Source organism: Tamandua tetradactyla, chromosome 2 (genome assembly GCF_023851605.1).
Source record: "Tamandua tetradactyla isolate mTamTet1 chromosome 2, mTamTet1.pri, whole genome shotgun sequence".
Classification (NCBI taxonomy): domain Eukaryota; kingdom Metazoa; phylum Chordata; class Mammalia; order Pilosa; family Myrmecophagidae; genus Tamandua; species Tamandua tetradactyla.
The window spans coordinates 210,522,447-210,537,310 of record NC_135328.1 but is presented as its reverse complement, the minus strand read 5'-3'; the positions used below and the strand labels follow the sequence as shown (position 1 = coordinate 210,537,310).

Below are 14,864 nucleotides of genomic sequence, written 5' to 3'. Positions count from 1 at the left end.
GTACCCCCAGGCCCAGGGCAGCTGGGTCTTTGAGAAATGACTTTTATAAAGTACTAAGAACCATCCACGTTCAGCCAGCAACTCCCCTGGGGGCATCCACATATATTCCTGAAAGCCACTCTGATAATCCCAGAGAGGAGAACCCCAATTCCTCCACCCTGAGCACCTGGGCTCTACAAAGCTGGATTTCCCTCTGGGTCAGGTGGCTGGCTTTGGAGGGAGAAGTTAGGTGTTTTATTGCTCAGAGCTCATGAGACAGATGAACTAGGGCATACTGCATGACCCAGCGTGCCCATCAGGCACAAATGAGCGCACCTCTAGGAAGTGGCTTAAACAGCAGTAAGTGCTCTCGGGACCTTGGAATCCCCAGACAAGCCCCTTTGGCCAACTTTGCCTCTTTCTTTGTTGTCCCTTTTATTACAGTGCTCAGCGCTGACAGAAGAGTTAAAGCAGGAAGAAGCTCAGAAGAAGCACAGGGATGCCCAAGAGAAAGAGTTAAAACTCTGCAAAACTGTGAGTTGAACCTCTTCATTCATCGGTGTCCACACTGGGCCTTCATGGCATTGGTGGGACTTGGGGCCCATTAGAAAGGACAGACCTCTGGGTTTTTTGTTAGTTTGTTTTTTAATATAGCCTCATACGTCCTAGATTTTCTGCCTCAAGGAGATGGATGAAAAGGCCACAGAACACTTGCTTATTTTCTGGGCACTGGGCTGTACCTCCCCCCCAGGGTTTCTTCTGGGGCTGGGCTGGGGTGGGAGGCTGGCCAGCAGGCCCACACGTACTGCCGGAGTTCATTCTGGTCCTTGCCCCTGGAACTGTGAGCCCCAAACTTTTATGTTCCACTGTCACAAATTTTGTCATAGCACCTGCACTATCATTGATATACCATCCGCATTTAAGTCAATTCATGTATTTTTATTTGAATGCATCAATTTTACACCACTTCTTAAAAACAAAAAAGAAAAGGTAGCATTTGCTTTATATAGATTCTTATAGAGATTATGTAAATTCCATATATAATATATATTGTCATATGTATATATATCATTCCTAAAATGAATACAACGAAAATGTGACCATTAAAATTAAAATGTTAATTCCGTGGGCCACCTGCCTTTCACCAATTCCATTCAATGGGAAGCCCAAGCTGGGGTGGGGGTGAGAGTGGGGGTCGGGTGGGGTGGACATGCTTTGTTCCGACTCGGGAACACTTTTATTCCCTGCCTCAAATGTAAAAAAAGGAAAGGTTCATTGTTCTTTTCTTCCAAATTGTGCCATTGTGTCTTCCAGTTTACCCTCTCTAGACTGATCTCAAAAATACATCCCAACGGAAAGGATTCTAATGAGATATCTTGTATCTGTAGATCAAGATAGATAAAATCAGTAGACCCGTACTGATTTTCAAAAGAAACTCATTTGCCTTATCCAGCACTTTCAATATATCATTTGAAAAGAAAAAGGAAGGGAAAAAAAAGCCTACATTGTCTAAAATATGTAGCATATGACAGTCGGGTTGTAAGGACCAGCCCTGCCAGCCCAGAGGGTGGCTTCTGCTTCTCCTCAAGGAAGTTGACTTCCCTATTGTTGAAATTCTTTCAGCAAATCCAAGACATGGAGCAGGAAATGAAGAAGCTCAGGGAGGAGCGGCGGAAGAGTTGCGCTGAAGAGAACACAACCTCCAAGACGCTGAGAGAAAAGAGCAAGGTACGGCGCGGCCGCGCTCGGCGCGCAGCTTCCCCTTCGGTCCTCACAGCGACCCCGTGTGGTCGCGCCTGTTATTAACCCGCGTCCCGACGGAGAAGACGGCGGCGCCCGGAGCAAAGGAAGTCACCCAGATAAAGTCATGGGGGGAAGCTTGAACGCGCTCTTTGTGACCCCGAAGTACCCGTGTGTCACCACGGCTCTAAGAAACTGTCCCTTGCCTTTTTTTTTAAACTTTTAAATGAGCCTTCCCCACCCCTATACTCCAGTGGGTATGGTTTGCTTAATTATACTTATGCTTCCTTCCCACGGTGGGAAAACACTTAACGGGTGCATACTCTAGACCTGCGTTATCCATTGCAGTGGCCACTAACCACATGTGACTGTCTAAATTAATTAAACGCAAATAAAATGTGAAATTCAGTTCCTGCATCGCAATAGCCACGTTTCAAGTGCCAAGTGGCCACATGTGACTCGTGGCTACAGCACTGAACAGCCTAGGTGTAGAACCCTTCCACCCCTGCAGAAAGTTCTAGTGCTCCAAACCAATAGTGAGGGACTTCTTTTGACAATATGGCTAGTCAAGGAGATATAAAATATGTTTTATGGGTCACATTTTTTTTTTAATTTTAAATTGAAAATGCCGTTGAGTTCTCAGGGGCAGAGGCAGATTCTTGTATTCTTTCAACTTGGATCATCTGCTTTATTGATGAAAAGACTATTGCCATTGAGAAAACTGAAACTATTTTAAGAGCAAACCTAAATGACATGGATGACCTGAGAAATAAAGGCAAATGATCCAATATTTTCTCCAATTTGTAATTAAGATAAGTAGAATAATTATCAGAAGCTAAAACTGACCATTAACACCTTACACCTTACAAGCTAAAATCTGTAGAAGATAAGAAGCTGTGTAAGAGTCACATCTTATTGGTAATGTTGAAGACTGCAAAAGTTGCCCAGGCATAGCATGCTTGCCAGAAATAATGAACACAAAATCAGCAGCTAAACCACACGTAGTAAAATGTGTAACTGGCTAAAATTCTAGAGGAGAATCAAATATTCTGGAAAAATTTTAAAGTGAAAATATAACCTGGGATAAAATGGACATGGTAGAAACAAGGATTACAAAACACATAGAAATGGGGCAATGACTAGTATAAATTGACATGGATCAGAAAAACCTATAGATGAATATAATCTTAATTGTAAAATTTAACCAGAAAATAATTGATAAAAAATATAATAATTTCAGGAGAATAAAAATGGAAATATTAGGAAATCTGTTAAACCATTTGTTTAACAAACTTCACTCTGGAAACTACTGTCTCAGTGAAAAGGAATTTATCCTGGTATATTTTTAATTGAGATAGTTGTAGTGATGAACATGGAACCAAACTGCTCTCTGAGCTATAAATTTTCCTCTAAGCAAGGCTTTAGCTTCATCCCAAAAGTTTTAGTATGTAGTATTTTCATTATTTCAAAATATTTTCCAAATCCATTGTGATTTCTTCTTTAACCCATGGGATATTTAGAAGTTATTTCCTGGTTTATAAATAAATGGAGATTTTGTTAGTCAGGGTTCTCTAGAGAAACAGAATCAACAGGAGAGATCTGTGAATATGAGATTTATAAAGGTGTCACGCAGCCATGGGAATGGAAGAACCAAAATCCATGAGACAGGCTGTGAAGCTGGAAGCTCCCTGCAGGGTTTGGACAAACTCCACAGGAGAGGCTAGCTGGCTGAAGAAGCAGTGAAAGAGTCTCTCTTTTCCCTTAAAAGCCTTCGACTGATTGAATTATCTAGTTTTGGGAGGCAGGTCTCAATTGATCGTAGATATAATCAACCATAAATGTAATCAATTGACTGATGACTTAATGCACCACTTTCGGGTTTATCAACCAGTCACAAAATACCCTTGTAGCCAGTGCTTGTCTGACCACACATCTGGGCATAATCATTTGGCCAAGTTGATACCAGAACCTAATGCATCACAGAGATTTTCTGATTACCTTACTGTTATTGATTTCTAGCTTAGTTGCACTGTGTTCAGAGAACATTGTTTGCATGACTTCAGTCCTCTGACATTTGCTGAGACTTGCTTTATTACCCTGTATATGGTCAGTTTTGATATATTTTCCATGTGAGCACTTAAAAGAATGTGCAATCTGCAGTCACTAGGTTCAGTAATTCTTATGTGTTCACTTGATATAGTTTGCCAATGAGGTTGTTAAAAACTTACATGTTCTTAATCATTTTTTGTCTGTCATTGAGAGGGATATGTTTTTTTAATACCATCATAATTGTGGATTTGTCTACTTTTAATATTGTCAATTTTTGCTTTCTATATTTTGATCTTATGTTACTAGGTGTATATAAATTTAGAACTTTAATACTTCCTGTTGAATCAAACCTTTGATCATCATGAAATGGACCTCTTTATCTCTGATAGTGTTATCCTTAAAGTCTGCTTTATCATGAATACAGCTTCTTCAGCTGCACTAGCTTTCTTTTGGTTAGAGATTTCATAGCATATCCTTTTCCTACTTTTTCTGTCAATCTTTGTTTTTCAGTTTAGAAATATCTCTTATAAACAGCATATAGTTTTATCAAATCCAGTTTGATAATCTTTGTCTTTTAGTCCATTTGCTTAGAATGCAATTGCTGATGTATTGGGGTTTAAATTTACTTTCTTGCTCAGTGCCATTTATATCATTTGTGCTACGTAACTTTTCTCTTCTTTCTTGATTTAATTCAAGTTGATGGTTTTTGATCATTACACTTTTTCCCTTTATTAGCTTGGAAATTTTTCACTCTTTTTCTGTTCTTTTAAAATAATAGCATGCATCCTTGACTTACCAAAAGTCTGTATTAACTGCTAATTATATGGACAATGCAATGACCATAGAACATTTTAACTTCATTTACTATCTCCAGGATTACATGTCATTGTTTTCATTTTCTAAACTTCTTTCTATATTTGAAATCCCAAAAGGTACTGTTATTATTTTTATACAGGCAATATTCATTTATATTTATTACCTTTCCATTGCCCACCTTTTCTACATGCCCAGCTATCTGTCTGGGATCATTTTTCTTCTGCCTGTAGAACACCCTTTAGTGTTTTCTTTCAATAATAAATTCTCTCAGATGTGTGTGTGTCTATACTTAACCTTCATACTTGAACCGTGTTTTGACTGAGTACTGAATTCTGTACTGAATGGAACACTGACAGGTATTTCCTGGCACTGCACTGTTGATAGCATTACGTGCGTCCTGTCGTTGCCTTTCAGCCCCATGGTTTCTGTTGAGAAGTTAGCTCTATGTCTCCCCTCTGTGTTTTCTGTCTTGTTTCTGTGACTGCCTTTAGGATTTTCTTTTCCTTTGGTTTGCAGCAGCTTTATGATGCTTTCTCTCAGTGTGGGTTCCATTTTCGTTTCTTCCATTTGGGGTTCATACTGGCTTCTTGAATCTTTGGCTTGGTGTTCTCATTAGTTTTGGAGTTTGGGCTATATACCCTATAGACGGTGGGAAGGCACTGGAGGCTTTTGAAGGGGAGACTGATATGATTAGATATGTGATTTAATAATAATGTTAAAAATGATAGTGGCAGTTTCTTCTGTAGTCAGCATCATGGCAAACATTTCACAGCTTTTCATCTTCACGGTGACCGTTTGAGCTAGAAATCATCATTCCCATTTTACAGATGAGGGAATCGTGACTCAGAATAACTTGGAAGCAGGTCTGTCTGACTCCAATGATGATGACATAGTAACTAACCATGTATGGCTCTTTAAGTTGAAATTAATTAAAATTAGATAAAATTAAAAATTCAATTCCTCCGCCACACAAGCTGCTCAATAGCCAGATGTGGTTGTGGCTACCATACAGGATACTGCAAATGCAGAATCTTCCCATCATTGCAGAAAGTTCTAGTAGACAGTGCCGCTCTGTAGCTCGCTGACTCTGACAGTACTGTAAAGGATGTACTGGGCAGAAATAAGTTAGAGGCAAGAAGGCCAGTTATCGCAAGTTCTTAGTGCCTAGCCCAGCTTCTTGCACAGGCCAGGGGCTCAACAGCTCAGATAACCAAATGCAGTGACAAGGGCTTCTTCTCTTCCAGTGGGGTTGGGATGGAATGGGGAACTGTAGTGGCTGTGAGACCATGAGAGGGGCAGCAGCTGAAGGTGACTCTGAGGGTTTGGGTTGGGGGATGGGGAGGCCATTCATTGATATGGGAACACAGATAAGGGCTCTGCTTTTAAGGCCCTTATCTATGAACTTGGGACTTTGGCCTCTTTTGGACTTTGCTTTTGAAGCATATGAAAAAGTGTGTAAAAGTAGAAGTCAGAGCGTGTTTAGACTGAGAGGGATTGTGCAGTGAAACTAAGGCCCAGAGAGGTTGCATGATTTTTCCCAGGTAATAGAAGCTAGAGGCTCTTTCCATTGCCCCATACTCCCCAAAAGAAAGCTGAATGGGACTTTTCTGGTTTTTTAATGACAGCTGCATGACCCCTCCTCAGCGCCCTAATAAACAGCTTGTAAAGTTGTCTCAGCACAAACTCCTTTCGCTTTGGGGAGCTTGACTCCTGATAGTGACAGAGCCCCAGGCTCAGCAGGTGCTGTTCAATAAACGTTTTATTGGTCAACAAGGAATTGAGCAAACCTTCTGCTAACCCACGTTACACAAGCAGCAGCCGTAGGGACCCATAATGGCCAGCAGAGGGTAGCATCGAACACAAGTTCCTCTTGAGTTGACTATTACCCATTCGAGGGGAAGTAAAGAGGCAAGTTTTCCCACTTCAGTTCTTTAATAACCATCGCTTTCTAAGCCTCCAAGAGCTGTTTCCATTGGTTGGTGTGTGAATAGTGACCAATAGTAGTGATAATCCCAACCCGATAATAACATCTACCAAGAACCCATTCTGGCCAGGCACTGAGCTACTTAAATTATTGAAACGAGGCTATGTGGTTGTTATGCCCTACCCATATTTTACAGATTACAGCAAAACCTAACAATCATACAAAGTCCTTGCCAAATGCTGGAACTCGTCTGAACCTTTTTAATCCCCACAGTAACTCTGCAGTGGGTACCGTGGTCATTATCCCCTTTTGACAGATAAGGACACTGAGGCATGGAGCAGTGAGGTAACTTTCCGAAGGTCATATGGCTTGTTATGGATGGAATTGGGATTGTTGCTTGAAGTAGAACAGACTGTTGAGCCCATGGAGCAGCGTGTAGTCCTTTCCCCCAGGGGATGACTCCTTGTGGCGCCTGCCTCCGCCTTGTTCACCTCTGTGGCCCCTGCCTCCACCTTGTTCACCTCTGTGGCCCAGGCACACAGGCTGCAGCTATGCCTACACCTCTTGGGGCACCCTCATGACCATTAAACCTCCATGCGGTTTTTCCCCAGAGTACATTATGATCACATTAGCAGCAAGTGCATCCTTTCATCATTATTTCAGGTTGAAGAGAAACTTCAGGAAGATTCCAGAAGGAAATTGCTTCAGCTGCAAGAAATGGGGAACAGAGAGAACCTCATTAAAATCAATTTGGAAAGGGCAGTAGGTCAGGTAGGCGTGCCCCAGAGGCCCCTGGGTTGGCCCTCCTGCCCCATGGATCTTCCCCACCCAGGTGGAAGCTGCTGGTGGAGGCGAATGAGTATGAAGGCAGCCTGAGGTAGGAGGTCAGACGTGGTTGCGTTCTCCCGTTAATCTCACAGGCAGAGGCTCTGTGTGGCTTCTGCATCCCAGTGGACATCTCTAAGTAGGTTTCTCTCTCTCTGGGGAGCCCCCCACCCCAACCCTGGCTCAAAGCCTCTCCACCCAACCAGTCTGTCAGCTCCTTCTTGGGAAAGATTGTAGCCCTTTGACCCCTCTGGTGCTTCCAGTCCTTTCTCCCTAACGTCTTTCATCCTGACATTGCTGACTTTCTCACAGGCACTGTCAGGGTCCACAAGGAAAGGCCTCTGTTCTTACTAAAGTGAAACCCAGAATGTCCAAAGTTCATGTTAGATGGAGAAGTTTCTGGCACGGTAGTGGGCAGGCTCTGCCCTGGCTGGTCTAGAGGTGTTGTTTTTCCTCCATTGCTCTGGCCCAGGAGTGGCCCAGAGGCCCTTCCTGCTATATGTGCACAGCTGGGAGGGGCAGACCTGCAAGCGGGACTTTACCAAAGACCAAAGAAGAGCAAATGGGAACCCAGGATGGGCACATATGACCCTCAAGACTGTCCCCGCACAGGGAACTCACCTTGGATCTCCTCCAGCAGGGACCCTCCCCGGGCCATCAGGGCTCTAGGGGACCTATGGAACATTTTGTGTGCGTGAGTGTGCGTGCCTTTTTTTTTATTCCTAGGAAAAAGGGGTCCACTATGTTACTCATTGGATTCTCAGAAGTGAAGTGTCTGTGAAGCCCCCAAAAAGTGAAGAACTCCCATCCTTAAAGAATCCTCTTCATTGCTACCCAGCCCAGATTCCTGGAGCATATCCACCTGACTGAGCCTTGACCAGAGCGCCAGTGTGACCCAAACTTTGTTCCAGCATCTTGAAATTCAAAGTCACAAATAAGATAAATAATGATGTTAACTGTTGTACAATTTAAAGCCCCTTCAACAAATACCCACCACTATCACCCCATTGTCATTTCTCCTGCCAGGCACCAAGGCCTTCTCAAGGACACAGACTTGCCAATCTGGGCCCTCTTTTGGCACTTGGGTGACCCCATTATACCCCCTCTCCTTAGCACTCTTATTGGAGGGCATGATCTCTACCACTTGCCCAAGAGTCAAGGTCCTCATTATGGCTCTGAGCAGAGACCAGGTAAGAGATGCTGAGACCCTCCAGGCCTAGCTCAAATGATAACAGAAGAGCCCTCTCTTTGCCACCCCCTTATCTGCAAAGTTCTGCTCCATTCTAGGGTTTCTGCCCTTTCCTTGTCAGGGACTCCTGGCTGAGCCCATCATCCAGGAACATCTGTCCCTCCCTCTGACCAGCTGTCCCTGCAGGGTCCCTCTGGTGGTGATCAGGGGCCATCACCCACAGGGTTCCCTCTCCAGGACCTCTTCCTGTGTGAGCCAGGACCCTACCCTTGGCCCTGAAACCAGAGAATGACCTCAATTTGGAGATTCTTGAGCCACCCCAAACTGGACTACTTCTGGCAGGACGGTTGCAGAAATGGCCACAAGAGATTCATCATTTTGTGAACTTGATCTTCCAGACTTCCCTTGTGTACGGTGATCCCCTGTGTCTTGAGACCCATTGACCTTATGTTGACTTAAGAGTCTTTGGGGGACTGCTTTAGTTTCTTTAACAACCATATTTTGCCTATGAGGCAAAAACACAGGTCATGGGCTGCTGTTTTGCTAAATTCCCAGAGAAAGGCAGGCCTCTCTACTTCTAACTTCTGGATAGAATCCAGCACACCTTGAACTTGGACTTCTCTCAGCCCTAATTTTATTTTATTTTATTTATTTATTTATTTTAACATGGGCAGGCACTGGGAATCGAACCCGGGTCCCTGGGCATGGCAGGCAAGCATTCTTACCTGCTGAGCCACCGTGGCCTGCCCCCTAATTTAATTTTACTTCCCTCCCCTTAATCTGAAATCACCAGCACCCAGGAGGCATTCCATTAAACTAGATGAACTGAATTAGAGGACCCTTGCTTTAACAGATGTTCCTGTAGGCAGGCCTTCAGTGAACATTTATTGAATGCCTACTCTGTACCAGGCCCTGGAGCAGACTCCAGGGATTCAGAAATGGATACAGTAGACATAGTCTACTGCCCTGACAGTCTAGGGCACAAAATGGCAGAAGGGGAACATTCTTCTCCCCCAGGATTGCTGATTACATAGTTTACCTGGGCTGACAGCCTCAATATTTATTTCACAGTCTGGTGCCAACCTAGCAATTATGAAAAGCGCCCCCAGCCACAGACTGCGTGTTGGATAATTGGCAGCAAGCACCTCTTCTGACAGCTCGAAACGTGTGTGTGATGACCTTGAGCACCAGTTGGGTGAGGGGGCATGCCTGAAAGTTAATTAAAACCTGCTGCTCTCTTTCCTTCTATGGGCACTGCCATGTCAGTGAGGGATAAAGGTTTTAATATACGTAATGACTGATAAAGGCATGCAGACCCCACTAACTTCTTTCTCCTGGACCCCCTTGAAGGATGGACACACCTCTCCCAGGCTTGCTGGCTCCAGCTGCCCCCACTGACTTTGTTGCCTTCCCTTTGTCTGCAGCTTGAGCATTTCAGAAGTCAGGTCATCAGGGCCACCTACGGACACGCGAAGCCATTCCAGGACAAACTCATCTCCGATCAACAGGTTTGTCTGGCTTTCTTGCCGCAGGGCCCCTTCACTTTCTTCTCCGGGGATCTGGGATTCCAGACCCTGGGAGCATATGTTTCTGTTTTTGTTGGTAGCACATATTTCTCACACTGTTGCTACACCATAAAGATCTGTTTTGATTTTATGGGATTTCCTGGCTTTTAAAGTAAAAGCCAGTGAAACTCCCTTGAAATGTTTCTGTGAAAATCCAATGAAACCAGTCAGGCCTATTTCTGGACTCCAGACACACGAGTTTAACCTTCCTTAGTGCTGTGAGAAAAGGGGCTGCCTCCATGCTGGAAGTGCTCTGGCTTATTCCCTCTGAAGGGGAAAGATGGCAGTGAGGGTGAACTTCCGGCTGTAATGCCTGTGACAACACGGTTATTCATTCCAACTCTCTGTGCCAAATGGTGAGCCAGAAACCATGCCGTGGACTTATCAGCAGGTGTAAAAGAAACTGCCCTTCTGTTTATGGACAGAGCATCAGGCTCAGGATTGTAAGTTATTGCTATAATGCAAATGAGTCTGGGACAAACACGTGACAACAGAGCAGACCTCTGACTGCTCACCATAAGGTCTGATCCTGGAAATGTGCCCTGGGGACAGAACCAACTCTTCCTGCAGAGCCACCAGCTGAGCGGGAGCTTAGGTGGATGCTTTCCAGTTCTCCTTCTCCCAGAACCTCCATGTAACATAAACCTTTTTGTTTCTTTTGTTTTCACCAGTTAATAGAAAAAATTACCCAGGTCACTGAGGACAACCTCAACTTTCAGCAGAAAAAATGGACCCTGCAGAAGGAAACCCAGCTCAGCAATTCCAAAAAGGAGGAACTCACAGAGAACATCGAGAAGCTGAAGACATCCTTAAACAGCTGCCAGGTGGTCTTTCTCTGCTGTTCACAAATGTCCCCACCATTTAATTCTTCTGCCTCTTGTTTGGGAAATCACCTGGCATTAGTGGATTCTATAAAAAGAGCAGGTTGGGCAGTCTGCTCTGCCTTTTAATCCACCTTTTCTCTTGTTGGAGAAAACAAAGGCCCTTAAAAAAACATGCTCCCTGTAGGTTTGTCCAGAGTGATGCCCCAATAAATCCCAGAGTGATTTGAACAATGAATAAAAAAGTATTTGCCAAGTCCCCTTGAGAGAATGGCGAGAAACGGGGAAAATTCAACTTCCCCATTTGGAGAAGACCTGATATTCTCACAAGCAGTGAGAACAACCAAATCAGTAGGCCGAGCCCTCAATCTTGGAGTTTGTTCATATGAAACTTATCCCTGCAAAGGATAGGCTAAGCCTACTTAAAATTAGGCTAAGAGTCACCCCTAGAGAACCTCTTTTGTTGCTCAGATGTGGCCTATCTCTCAGCCAACATGGCAAGCAGACTCACTACCTTCCCCCTCTCTTCATGGGATGTGATTCCCAGCGTTGTAAGCATCCCTGGCAACATGGGACGGAGATCCTAGAATGAGCTGGGACTCAGCATCAGGGATTGAGAAAACCTTCTCAACCAAAAGGGGGAAGAGAGAAGTGAGACAAAATAAAGTTTCAGTGGCTGAGAGATTTCAAACAGAGTCAAAAGGTTATCCTGGAGGTTATTCACACGCATTATATAGATATCCTTTTTTTAGTTTACGGTGTATTAGAGAGGCTAGAGGGAAGTGCCTGAAACTGTAGAGTGTGTTCCAGTAGCCGTGTTTTTTTAAGATGATTGTTTAATGATATAGCTTTCTCAAAGTGACTGTGTAATTGTGAAAACCTTGAGTCTAATGTTGCTTTTATCCACAGTATGAGCAAATGAGTAAAAAATATGGATTAAAAATTCATAAATAATAGAGGGAACAAATGTTAAAATAAATTGGGTAGAGGGAAATATTAGTGGTCAGTGAGAGGGAGGTGTAAGAGGTATGGTATGTATGAATTTTTTCTTTTTTGTTTTTATCTTTTTCTGGATTGATACAAATGCCCTAAGAAATGATCATGGTGATGAATATACTACTATGTGGTGATACTGTGAGCAATTGATTGCACATAAGTATGGAATGTTCATATGTTAAGAATGTTCATGTTTGTATGTTGTTTGGTTTTAGCAATTAAAAAAAAAGAAAAGTGATCTTTTTTTTTTGGACTGGGGCCAAGATGGCAGCTTAGCAAATTGTGGGATTTAGTTCATCCTCCAGACCAGCTAATAAATAGCCAGGAACAGTAGAGAGCAACTGCTGGGGCCATGTCAGTGACTGGACACACAGTGTACCCCAGTCTGGACCAGCTGTGAGACCCCCAGAACCGTGAGTCCCCTAAACCATGGCGGTGGGCGCCCCTCCCCCACAGGCTGCTTCCTAGACGGGAAAGGAAAGAGACTTTACCAGCAGCAGGGGCTGAGCACAACCAAACTCTAATAGTGGAATTTATTTACAAATTCTGACTACTAAAAATAGGACCCCAGCTCAGCTGAACCTCAAGTACAGTGGAGGTCGCTGGTTTTTGCCCTGGCGCAGAGGAAACAGGACTGACAAAAAAAAAAAAAGAGGTGTTTTTTGGATTTGAAAGGGTCTGGGTCCTGAAGGAAAGGAGGGGGCACATAGGACCTGGAGATACACAGAGCAGTGTACCAACTTAAGCTCTTGATTGGCAAACCCGAAGAACAGGGGTTTTGCTCTGAAAAGGATTTTTCTCTTTCGTTTTGGTGGCTGTGTTTCTACGGCTTGACTGCTCTTTGGATACAGCTGCAAGGCTTCTCAGTCTCCACTGCCCCAGGCATAGGCAGAATTAAGCTTGTTTGAGAGCTTGTCTGGAACCTGTGCCTTCCCCAGGAGAGGGATGGGACCCAGCTCAGGTGGAATCCTCTCTCGAGGAATTCAGACCCCAGGGTCTGGAAAAGTGAAGCAATTAAAACCAGACTACAACCTCTCCTCTGTCTCCACCATGCCCCAGCTGGGAGAGTCTGCTAAAGTTAAAGGTACCACATCATCTTATCCTCGTGGGACCTGCAGGCAGAAAAGCACCACATACTGGGCAGGATAGGAAAAGTGGAGAGCCCAGAGGCTTTTAGGAAAGCTTTTCAATCTTCTGGGTCTCTTCCTCAGGGAAAACTGATGCAGGTGACTCTTTCCTCCTGACAGGAGGGCAGTTTGGTCTGGGAAAATCTGGCTAGGGTGTATAATACCTAAGTAGACCCTCCTAAGGGGAGAAAAAGGCACCATACAGGCAGGGCAAGAAACAAGAAAAGAAGAACTGAAGAATTCTGATCTGTTAAACAAAACCTAAGTTATAGATCCAGAATAAGCGGAATTGAATGTCAAAGAACAGACAACAAAGTCATCCAGCAAGAAAATCCTAGGTAAAAAAAGTGAAAACAATCTCCAGAATAAACTGATTGAGGTAATTAAATGCCTAGCCACCAGCAAAAAATAACAACTCATATTAGGAAAATTGAAGATACGGCCCAGTCAAAGGAGCAAACAAACAATTGAAATAAGATACAGGAGTTGAAACAATTAATTCAGAATGTTTGAACAGACATGGAAAATCTCATCAAAAATCAAATCAGTGATTTGAGGGAGGATATAAAGAAGGCAAGGAATGAACAAAAAGAGGACATCGAAAGTCTGAAAACCAAATCACATAACTTATGTGAGTGAAAGGCACAGTAAAAGAAATGGAAAAAACAATGGAAACCTACAGTGTCAGATTTCAAGAGGCAGAAGGTAGGATTAGTGAACTGGAGGACAGGATGTCTGAAATCCGACAAGCAAGAGAAAATAATGGAAAAATATGAGCAGGGACTCAGGGAATTGAATGATAACATGAAGCGCACAAATATACATGTTGCGGGTGTCCCAGAAGGAAAAGAAGAGAAGGGAAAAGAAGGAGAAAAGCAAATGGAGGAAATTATCACTGAAAATCTCCCAACTCTTATAAAAGACTTGAAATTAAAGATCCAAGAAGTACAGCATACCCCAAACAGAACTGATCCAAATAGACGTACTCCAAGACACTTACTAATCAGAATATCAGATGTCAAAGAAAAAGAGAGAATCTTGAAAGCAGCAAGAGAAAAGCAATCCATCACATACAAGGGAAGCCCAATAATGCTTTGCGTAGATTTCTCAGCAGAAACCATGGAAGTGAGAAGTGATAATATATTTAAATTACTAAAAGAGGAAAAACTGCCAACCAAGAATTCTATATCCAGCAAAATTGTCCTTCAAAAATGAGGGGGAAATTAAAACATTTTCAGACAAAAAAAAATCACTGAGAGAATTTGTGATCAAGAGACCAGCTCTGGCATGTGAGGTATAGGTTTTTTGGTTTTTTTTTTTTTCTTTCTATTAATGTTTTAATTCTTATTCTGTTGTCTTTTTATTTCTTTTTCTAAATCGATGCAAATGTACTAAGAAATGATGAATATGCAACTATGTGATGTTATTAAGAATTACTGATTGTACATGTAGAATGGAATGATTTCTAATTGTTTTGTTAATTCTTTTTTAATTAATAAAAAAAAAAAAAAGAGAGACCAGCTCTGCAAGAAATACTAAAGGGAGCACAAGACACAGATATGAAAAGACAGAAGAGAAAGGTGTGGAGAAGAGTGTAGAAATGAAGACTATCAGTAAAGGTAAAAAGAAGGAAAATTAGATATGGCATATAAAATCCAAAAGGCAAAATGGTAGAAGAAAGTACTGCCCATACAGTAATAACACTAAACGTTAATGGATTAAAGTCCCCAATCAAAATATGTAGACTGATGGAATGGATTTAAAAACAGGACCCTGGGAAAAAAGCTGGGCAGTGCCTCGCTGAGAAGGCGGTTCCCTCGTAAATACACTTAA

The 14,864-nt window shown here is 43.0% G+C and overlaps 1 protein-coding gene across 11 annotated transcripts in view; it reads left to right on the top strand.

Annotated features, from left to right (window-relative positions):
- Positions 1 to 14,864, top strand: part of FHAD1 (forkhead associated phosphopeptide binding domain 1) — a 192,904-nt gene that overhangs the window by 103,884 nt on the left and 74,156 nt on the right. For 10 of the 11 annotated variants that reach the window (XR_013171256.1, XM_077151211.1, XM_077151210.1 and 7 more), the window contains 5 exons: positions 424 to 513; positions 1,603 to 1,707; positions 7,172 to 7,279; positions 9,947 to 10,030; positions 10,759 to 10,911. Coding sequence is in view for 10 of the 11 variants with exons in the window: in XM_077151211.1 (XP_077007326.1) it covers positions 424 to 513; positions 1,603 to 1,707; positions 7,172 to 7,279; positions 9,947 to 10,030; positions 10,759 to 10,911 (540 nt within the window). In the remaining variant the exon portion in view is untranslated. The remainder of the gene's footprint in view (positions 1 to 423; positions 514 to 1,602; positions 1,708 to 7,171; positions 7,280 to 9,946; positions 10,031 to 10,758; positions 10,912 to 14,864) is intronic. The other variant, XM_077151207.1, reaches the window with a different exon arrangement.